The following is a 10099-nucleotide window of genomic DNA, read 5'->3' as shown; positions in this document are numbered from 1 at the left end:
TCGTAGTTAATAGTGAATAAGTGTTCCCTATTCTAAAGTGTTACCCTTTTCTCTTCCATTACTGTAGCATTGCATTGTGGTTCAACTCCAAAGCTCATAGTACATATGTTGAAAAGCAGAACCATCTTGTTTTAGAAGTTGTCCCAGGTTTGACCTTATATACCCCATTCCTGCCATCAGATCAGCTAGTATGCTGAATCTTGAATTATTAATGTTCAATAAAGCAGTACAGTAGCCCCTGAGGTGCAGCCAGTGCTTTAATATTGTGAGTGTTCTCCTGTGGTATACATAATTAGAGGGCGATTGAGGCAGTCCATCATTCTTTACATCAAAACAAGCCCCGCCCCCACAGTAACAGACAACCCCCTAAACTTATGTAGAAGAACTTAATAAATAATTTAGCATTGGTCCACAGTTAAGACATTAATTTCCACACAGTGTCATAGATCATTGTATGACATCACTTGCTTGACTGATGTTACGGAATATCTGAACCGCTCTTTTCCACTTGTGCACTGCTTTCTGTGAGAAACTGACTGTTCATTTTTATACAACTTTTTTAGTCATAGTTTTTTTCTTTTGATGAAATTTGTGGATATTTACATTTAATTGTATATTAGATTTTATTATGAATTATTATATATTTGTAAGAGTGTGTGTGTGTGTGTGTGTGTGTGTGTGTGTGTGTGTAAACCTGTCACACACCAATTGTGGGATGCCCATTTTAAACAGTTGTCATTGGTTATCACATAACTTTTGACTGACCATGATGTCCCAAGTTTTAAATTGTGTGTTAATAAGGGGTTGAGATTAATCGCTTTTTCAGCATCTCATACTCTGTGTATAGATCCTTGCCTTGGTTTTGATTTGTGCAGGCAATATTCACAACATCTCAATTCACTGCCGAACAGCTCAGTCTACTGGGAAAAAAAACAAACATGGAATTGTGAGGCTGGAGCTCCACATGCTCTAGGGCAGGCAAAGCAATGATGTTGCTCTTACTGTAAATGCGCAGCTGATCTATCATATGTCTGTGCCATTCCTGATTGTCCAGGGTGAGAAGCAGAGTGTGTGAATAAGAGAATGACCATCTGCTGTCTCCTGGACAGCTTCATCCTTTCTTTCAGCAAACACATAAGAGACTTAAGCAGGGATTTCACACAGCTTTACTTTAAGGCCCTTTACACTTTATGCTAATCAGTTGACAGTGTGTCTTAGTCAAAGCAGACCTTTAATTACCATATAGTAAATATTAAACTGATCTCAGATTTATTTATCAGGGTATTATTGGGTAATGGCCGTTACCTTCATATAAGTCTATTTCATCTTGTTTCATTGATCCTCCATTCTCTAAAGTTTTAATATCCTATGCCCTTTTTCTTCTCTGCTAAATATCTTGTACTACGAATGTTTAGATCTTTGAACTAAAAAAATGACAAATATACAAATTAAGAATGGTATTTTTGCAATCTCAATAATGAAATTAAAGCATAAATCTGAACTCTTCCTCTATCCCCCATCTTCAGTCTCTCTGCAAGATATCAACATGAGGAAGGCCTTCAAGAGCTCCACCATTCAGGACCAACAGGTGGTTTCCAGAAACTCAATCCCAAATCCTGTCCTGGAGCTCTACCACCGTGGAGACAAACCTCCCCCTCTCAATATTCTCAGCCCTTACAGGTGAGATCATCATTATCCGCACTCCAATCTGTGCTTTATTAACTCATGTCAAATAACATTAGCAACATTGCATCTTTTACTTTTCTTCTGTAGCATAATTTCAGCTCAGCAGGTTTTAAAATAGTGTAACTTTTCCAGCAACAAACAAATTTTAAGGCAAATAATGATGTAGTGCAGAGGTTCCCAAACTTTTTACTATGAAGGGCCAAAAATCAAACTTGGCTGTGGACTGAAAGTAAATGTTGCTAAACTATATTATATTCAAATGTTAAATTAAAAAAAAAAAATGTTAAAACAAGATAAATTAGAAATGAAAAAATGCTGCAATTGCATGTTTTATTTCCTATTTCCATGTTCCCTGGTTTGTGCATCTGGTGTAGTATGACAAAATGATAAATCACTTGCTGCATATCAAGTGCACTCTCCTAGAATATTCTCTCTCTCAAGTATGTCTGAAAGCCCAGTTCATTTTAACAAGTTGTTTTTTTTTCAGTTTCTACCCAAATGCTTCAATACATCTCTACACAGAGAAAATGCTATTGTAGCAACCATCATATGTCTTTCTTTCGTTTTATAGAGATGATAAGAAGGACGCACTGAAGTTCTACACAGACCCCTCCTACTTCTTTAACCTCTGGAGGGAGAAAATGCTGCAAGCCACAGAGGACAAGAGAAAAGAAAAGAGGAGACAGAAGGTGTGTGTCTATTGCATAAATATGTTTTTGTGTGCACTTTATGGTCCTTTCTACAATCACATACTGCTTTAAGGATGTCAAAAATGCTGGAACGTCGGTATCAAATTGATACCAAAATAAGTGTTGTTGTACGTGGTACAATACATGGTTAAGACTGACTTGAACTTTAAACTTTAACAAGTGCTGGAAAAATGCTAAGCACATTTGGGCCCCCTGTAAAAACCATTTCTCAGATTCATTTCCTCTTGACAAACCAGCAGCTTATGTGTTTATATGCAAAGAAGAAAGCAGAAGGAAACACATCAGTGGAAGTGTCTTTGTGTGTGCATGAATGAGAGCTCTAACTCCCCCAGACTTTGCCCCTTCTCTCTAGACCAGCGGCTCAGGCCAGACTCACTCTGACAAGTCCCACTCCAGGCAGGCCCTTCTCAGAAGCCCCCTCCTATCCTCCGTAAGAGACCTGCATTTCTGTCAGCCCCTCACTTTGCTGACTCCAGTTTGTGCATTCACTTTCTTTCCCTATAGTCTCTTCACTAGCTTTTCTACTGTGTGTGTGTGTGTGTGTGTGTTTAATGCATTCCCTGAATTATGTAGAAAACTTTCTTCACAGCACTTTTCAGTGAAAAATGTGGACACTACAATCTGTGTGTGTGCGACTTTGCTCTTTTAGCTTACAGTCTAAAACTCTTTCACCAAATGTGATGAACCCCTGGGCTTTCTGAAACACTCGGCTTTCTTTCTCCCTCACTCTCATTCTCTCTCACTCACTCAGGAGCAGCAGAAACAAGTGGAGGACCCCAGTCGTGAGGTGAAAAAGGTTCGTAAGGCTCGGAATCGTAGGCAGGAGTGGAACGTAATGGCGTATGATAAGGAGTTCCGCCCAGACACCCGCTTCACGCCTTCTCCGTACCATGGCATGTCCTCTGAGAGCTCACTTTCACCAGACAACAGGTTGGGCGTCTCTTTGCTTTGACTTTTTTTCCGTGGCAATACAAGTGGGCTGCGGTTTAGCATAGCTCTCTACTGCCATCTGTTGACACTTTGAGTTGCCAACACTTGGAGCTGTCTGTTTGTGATTTATAGTCATACCAGAGCAATCTAAAGCATCACAACTTTATACTGTTCTATTTATTTATTCGTTTTTATTATTATTTTTTAACTTTTGATAATCAGATTAAACAATTATTTCATTGGGGAAATTATTTTACATTGTGCATATTGTGATGATTTTAATGTGCTTTTTATGTGGTTATTAATTTTCCTAAAAGTTCTGTCATTAGACATGGTCGTTCTTTGTCGCACAATTAAGCAAATAAAACAGCAGAGTAATGTACAAAAACATTTAAACATCTAAGTTTAAAAATTGGTCGGTAAGTTTGATTCATTCGGTGAATCAGTTCAAACTGTCTCTTTTAATAAATCGACTCTGATTCATTAATTTGTTGTAACCCTAACCCTGTGTGAACATTTCATATATTAAAAATGTTTTAGATATATGTTGAAAATATGCAATATGTACTGTAGGTGAATGGTGCTGTTCATTGTTTTATTGAAGGGAAGAATGTTTACATTGGTTACATATTAGAATAAACAAATTGTTAACTTATTAGAATGATTTTTGAAGGATCACGTGACACTGAAAACTGGAGTAATGGCTGCTGAAAATTCTGCTTTTCCCATCACTACATTTGAAAATATTTTAGAATTGTATTTATATTTCCAAATATTGCTCTCTTTTTTAAAATACAATAAATGCAGTCTTGGAGCTTAAGAGTATATGCCTATGCTTTCAAAACACCGTCTTTTAACATTTATTCTGGTGCAGTGGTTTGCCTTGAAGACTTTGGAAATCCACTGAGGGGCACAATCAACAGTCAACATTATTATGTTTAATAAACAGCATGCAGCACAGGCACTTTCAATAAAGCTGATCTGTGGAATCCAAAATATTAATTTTAAAGCTCAAGAACCCATAAAGATATTTGCATTTAATATTTCTCTCTTAATTTCCTTTTCCCCTTCTCTCTCATTTGTCTATCACTCTCTGTCTCTTTTCCATCATCAGGTCGGTTACCTCAGACATGGGTGAGCACTCTTACCCAGGCAGCCCCAATCACCCAGCTCAGCAGATGGCCGTGGCCAGCGCCTACTCCGCTGCCAATGGCAAAGATCACCTCATGGCACCCTCTCATGTCCAGACCCAGTCCCTGGACCGTGTATATCGGCCGGCCACTTCCTCCTCCGCTCCACCTGCGAGACAGACCATTGGCAGGGTTCAGACGTCCCATGGACAACCAGTCACAGACCCTGCTCTCAACGGGCCACGTCCCCTGCAGGCTAAAGACTACAGGTCTGTTATTCTTTAGCTTTTCTTAATTGAGTAAATATCTGTAATATAAAGGGTGTAAAGCAGGGTTTTCTAATAATTTACATTATTTACATGAAATACCCACAAATTTCAAATAAACGTTCTAACCATTCAGTAAATATAATGAATAATAAATTTAATGAAATGTAAGATGAGTTTTTTTTTTTTTTTTACTTCATTTTACTTCATATTGTATTTTATTCAGTTTGCTTTTGTGTTTCTCTTACTCTCTCATGAACCACCTGCAGTTCCATCATGAACCCCTAGGGGTTGTACTACCCTGGTCTAAATAACCTACAAACAAACACATATATGATCATGTGTAAAATTATCTTTTACCACTAGCTATCTGTTAACACACAAACTCACTCACACATAATGTTAGTTTTATTTATATACTATTATAGTATTTATTAATATTTTGAATTAGCTTTCTAGATTTATCTTCATTTTAATTTTGGAATAAATTGTAGTAATTTTGTTACATGCTTTTGTCCTTTTTATTAGCTATCTTTAATTTATTTTGATATTTTGATTTGTTTTAGTAATTTTAGGACCTGAAATAAAAAAAAATATTTTAGTTTTTTTTTTTTTTTTTTTTTTAGGTTTCATCAGATTTATCTTATTAATTCAGCTTTATTTCAATTCACAATAACAGTTTTTAATAGTTTTACTTTTAATAACAATATGTATGCAAGAGTAGATTTTTGACATCAAAATAAAATGGAGGAAGGTTTATGTTGTTGTTGTTGTTTTTTTGGCATGACACATGCTCAAATTTAAAACATAAGAGGCCAAAGAGTTTCCATCTTGTAGTGAGCTCTAGGCTTAGAGCTCATCTCCTGAGTGCAGTAAATGTGTTTGATTAATTTCTTTTCTCTGTTTGTATCTCAGTGGTCAGCAGTCTCAACATCGAGAGTATTTCGTACCTCCTGCTCCTCCTCCACCTCCTCCTATCATTCCTTCCGCCCAGACTGCCTTTGACAGTCCCACTGGCCCCTCCTCTGCCCCGGCCAGTGCTATGCCATCTCTTTCCCAGACCTACAACGTTTCTCCTCCAACCCCTGCCCTCCCTGCTTCCTACACCCCTTCCCCAACCCATCATCCTCCCGCAGCCCCCCCTCCACCTCCACCTGGGCTGCCCACACACCCCCACCCGCACCCTCACTCACACACCATGCCCACTGTCCCTGCGGAAGCACCAGTTGTCCCCAGGAAGGGCCAGATACCTCTCATCCCAATGAGCGACGCACGCAGCGACCTGCTGGCGGCCATCAGACGAGGTCAAGAGATCACTTATTAAGTGGGGTTTGGGTGTTATGATGTCACATGGTGACTACAATGTACTTTACTTTATTTATTTATTTTTGCATTATGGTAAGAAGTGGTGGCGTTATGAAAATAATGTAAATACTCTTAATGTTCTCTTATATTATATGAATTCTTATCATATAAAAGACTATTATTGTATTATGTTATATTATATTAATTCTTGAAAAATTGTTTGGGGTCCATAGTTTTTTTTTTTTTTTTTAATGTTAGTTATTTATTTATTTGTAAGAAGAAGAAATTTATACTTTTTTCAGAAAGGGTGCATTAAATTGATTAAAAAAAAGTGACAGTTAAGACATTTATAATGTTACAAAAGATTTCTATTTCAAATAAATGTTGCTCTTTTGATCTTTCTATTATATCAAAGAATCCTGAAAAAGTCAGTTTCCACAAAAACATTAAGCAGCACATCTGTTTTCAACATTGATAATAATAAGAAATGTTTTGAGTACCAAATCAGCATATTGGAATGATTTGTGAAGGTAATGGCAGCTAAAAATTCAGTTTTGATGAACAGAATAAATTACATTTTAAAATTACTTCAAATAGAAGACAGTTGTTTTAAATCACAGTAATAGTTCATTATATTACTGTTTTGATCCAATAAATGCAGCTTTGGTGAGCATAAATGACTTCCTTTAAAAAAAAAATGTTTAAAAATCTTACTGACACCAAACTTTTGAACAGTATTTTTTTATTATTTGTATTTTGGGGTGAAATATGGCTTGAGCCGTGTTTCTTATCAGTTCTTGAGTTTGTTTTTTTTGTCTCTGGTTCTCACTTTTGTTGTTATGTTTTGTTTTTTTCTCACAGGGATCCAGCTGCGTAAGGTGCAGGAACAGCGGGAGCAGGAAGCGAAGAAGGAGCCAGTTGGGAACGATGTGGCCACTATATTATCCCGTCGCATCGCCGTGGAGTACAGCGAATCTGATGAAGACTCTGAGCTGGATGAAAATGAGTGGTCAGACTGAGACATTGAAAACAACAATAGAGGAATAAAAAAAAAAACCATGAAATAAGAATTAGAGTGTAGGTTTCAGAGAACAGAATAATCACAACTAATGTAGCATGCCGATGTCTGTCTGCACTAAAATAACACGGCTCCTGTGTTTAAAAAATAAGGGCTGCGTAACTACAAAGTCTCAAAGAGACCGAACCAGAAACTTTTGAATTTTCGATTGTACATCTTAAACTGAAGCCTTGACAGTGAAGTTTAATCAGAGTTTTGACCCCAACAATGTCTAACGAACAATGTGCGTTAGAGATCATTGGCCGGTTGCATAAACTGCTTAGACTAGTCTTAAAAGTTAGACACCTGATTTTTTTTCTGCAAGACTGGTCATCATTTTTAGAAGTCAGTTACATAAACGCATAGATTGATCTAATTTGAATCTGAAAAGTAAGACTGATAACCACTTGGTTAACTAGTTCTTAAGACACAGTCTTAACATGGTGACTATGTTTATGCAACTGGCCCCTGCTCATCTACAAAGTGGGCTTGAGTCCACTGCCTTGACACTATTCATCAATTACTCTGAATGTGGGGGTCCTACCATCTGTCCTCTCTACTGCACTCTTTCTCTCACTCTCACTAACTTTAGAACATGACCATATTAGAACAGCCAGCTGGATCATGCAATGTTCATTTTAGTCCTACTCGCCCAGGACTACAACTTAAAGGTCAGACAAAATAGTCGTAAATGTATTTGGGGCTAATATATTAAGCATTTACCTAAACATTTTCATGTCTAAGCCCAAAGAAACAGCTGCATTTTGATATCTTGAATGCATGTTTGACCGAGTATCAAGCAGATAACAAACCAGTTGAAATTACAATTGCAAGTCAAAAAAACCAATATTATTGAGCGATTTGCTCCGATAGAGCACAAAAACACACAGTAGATGTTTAGTTAGATTTTCGTTTGTTGATTCAAATTTATAAAAAGTTACTCGTGTTTGCATTCCAAGTATCGCAGCTTATTGAATAGCATGGATGGACAATCTGAATCTGAAAACTGTATCAAGGGCGTGTAAGAAAAATTACAATTCTGCTGGGAATATAACACATTTTCTGACTCTAAAGGATGGTGGGAGGCTTAGTGGTGATGTTTTATATACTTTATTGGTGACACTATTTCCCCAAATGTGATTAATTTAAATAATTGAACCCATTTTGATGGGTTGGAATGATTTTTAGGGCTTCATTTGCTTTCTTGGCTTCAAGTAAAAAGATACTATATTGGTGCATTCTGAATCCACCAATACACAATAACAAATTGTGATTGCTGCTACCTGTAGGGAATTACTTGTAGTGCAACTGCAAAAGACAACAGAACTGGGCTCTTATTCATCTATAGGCTCATTAAACACAATACTTTAATACTCTGTTTTGAGGTTCAAGTGGTGCTGTGTTAGTAGTCAGAATCTCTTTCTTTGTTTTGTTTTCCTCCTGGTCTTTTCAGGGATGGAAGAAAAAAAAACTCCTAGTTATCTGTGTCTTTTTAAATGGATACAGTGCGTGGCCGTCTGTTCCCTAAAGGATCAAACCATTCACTTGTCAGTCATCGCACTATAACCACAGTAGATGTCACTGCATTCTTACCAAGGCAACAAGCACAGCATAATTAAGCAGGCAACAATGAAGACAGCTGTGCTCTTACCTGTTTGACCTGGTAATGTGTACCCATAAACACTAATAGAAATTAACATTGTGCACTGTAATTGATGAACAGCTGGTTTGGGGTCTGTTTTTTTGTTTTTTTTTGCTAGTGTTTTTAATTTTGAACCATCTTGCTCTCTGAGGCATTTGAAATACTATATATGCTAATTTGTACAGAATAAGAGCACTTACGTATTTTAGCTTTTATTTTCTATTTATTTAGTTAAATGTGTCACTCACTGCACAAATAGGGAGGCTTCGAGTTTAACCTCTCCCAACTTAACAGCTATCATGAGCTGTGTTTAGCCTGTGTTTTGTATGTAAAGAATTAAGTCCTTTATGTTTTAAACAGTGTGATGTATAGAAGTTTGTTAAAATGGCAGAACTTTGAATTATATAGATAAGAAACAGTATGAAAATCAGTGCATCAAAAAAACAAAAACAATATACTGTAGGCAAATGCTGCATGCATGTACGGAGTGCCATTAAAGTGCTTCTTAAAATATTCCTCAGTGTGGTTTGTGGCAACATTTAATATTTCCATTTCAATCTATTTTTGAAATCATTTAATTGCATATACTAAGCTCAGATCAATAATGGGCAAAGGTACCTTGGATTTTTGTGATTTAATGATTTGTTGGTTGCTTTCTATGATCAAAGAAACCCTCCTGCGATCATAGAAAGCCTGGATGTTTTTTAAAATTGTGATTTCCAGAAATAAAAAAAAATTAAAAAAAAGTAATGGCAATTAATTAAATCTCAAAAGTCATGGAAATTTCTGATTTCTAATAGTGTGAAAAAAATGTTTTGTAGTTATCCACTGATCTAAAATGCTTAATCTGTTTGCACCATAAAGCCACAATCAAAACTCAGAGTGCTTACTTAATTTATTTCTTATTTAGTTACATCTGTGCCCTAATAAGAATAATTTCAAACTCTGAGTTTGTAACCACAATCGACTAGCAAAGTCAAGGAAATTCATTGGCTAAAGTGTATGGAAAACATGTTTTAATACAGTAAGCATCAAGTACCTTTTCTTGTATTACATAACCATTACCTTCGCTTTAATCTCACTGCCTGTCCATCCTTTCCTTAAACTTGGTCTCTATTGAATTATGGATTGTATCCTTCAATTTCGCCCTATCATTTTACACATGCTAGATCACTTTACTTCAGAGGCAGGCAGTACTTGAGAAGTGCTTCTTTGTTGCTACATGATCCTCTGCATTTACTGTATCTTCACCCTCTCTTTCCCCTCATTTCAGTTTTCCTATTATGTTATCTCATCCCTCAAAAACTGGCAGAGAACTGAGGGCGACCGGGGTCTTGTTCGCCTGATCTTAACTTTGAGAAAGGTCAGCTGTG

The 10099-nt window shown here is 36.7% G+C and overlaps 1 protein-coding gene across 2 annotated transcripts in view; it reads left to right on the top strand.

The window, feature by feature from the left end:
- Positions 1–9273, top strand: part of LOC107668972 (wiskott-Aldrich syndrome protein family member 3-like) — a 42803-nt gene extending 33530 nt beyond the window's left edge. For both annotated transcript variants that reach the window (XM_016461063.1, XM_016461056.1), the window contains exons 4-10: positions 1527–1680; positions 2258–2375; positions 2749–2826; positions 3148–3326; positions 4441–4725; positions 5638–6026; positions 6889–9273. In XM_016461063.1, the coding sequence (XP_016316549.1) occupies positions 1527–1680; positions 2258–2375; positions 2749–2826; positions 3148–3326; positions 4441–4725; positions 5638–6026; positions 6889–7046 (1361 nt within the window). In that variant the 3' untranslated portion in view covers positions 7047–9273. The remainder of the gene's footprint in view (positions 1–1526; positions 1681–2257; positions 2376–2748; positions 2827–3147; positions 3327–4440; positions 4726–5637; positions 6027–6888) is intronic.
- The last annotated feature ends 826 nt before the right edge of the window (positions 9274–10099 follow it).

Source organism: Sinocyclocheilus anshuiensis, unplaced genomic scaffold (genome assembly GCF_001515605.1).
Source record: "Sinocyclocheilus anshuiensis isolate Anshui unplaced genomic scaffold, SAMN03320099.WGS_v1.1 scaffold337, whole genome shotgun sequence".
NCBI lineage: Eukaryota > Metazoa > Chordata > Actinopteri > Cypriniformes > Cyprinidae > Sinocyclocheilus > Sinocyclocheilus anshuiensis.
Note: the sequence above shows the minus strand (reverse complement) of the source record. Positions and strands in the feature narration are given on the sequence as shown.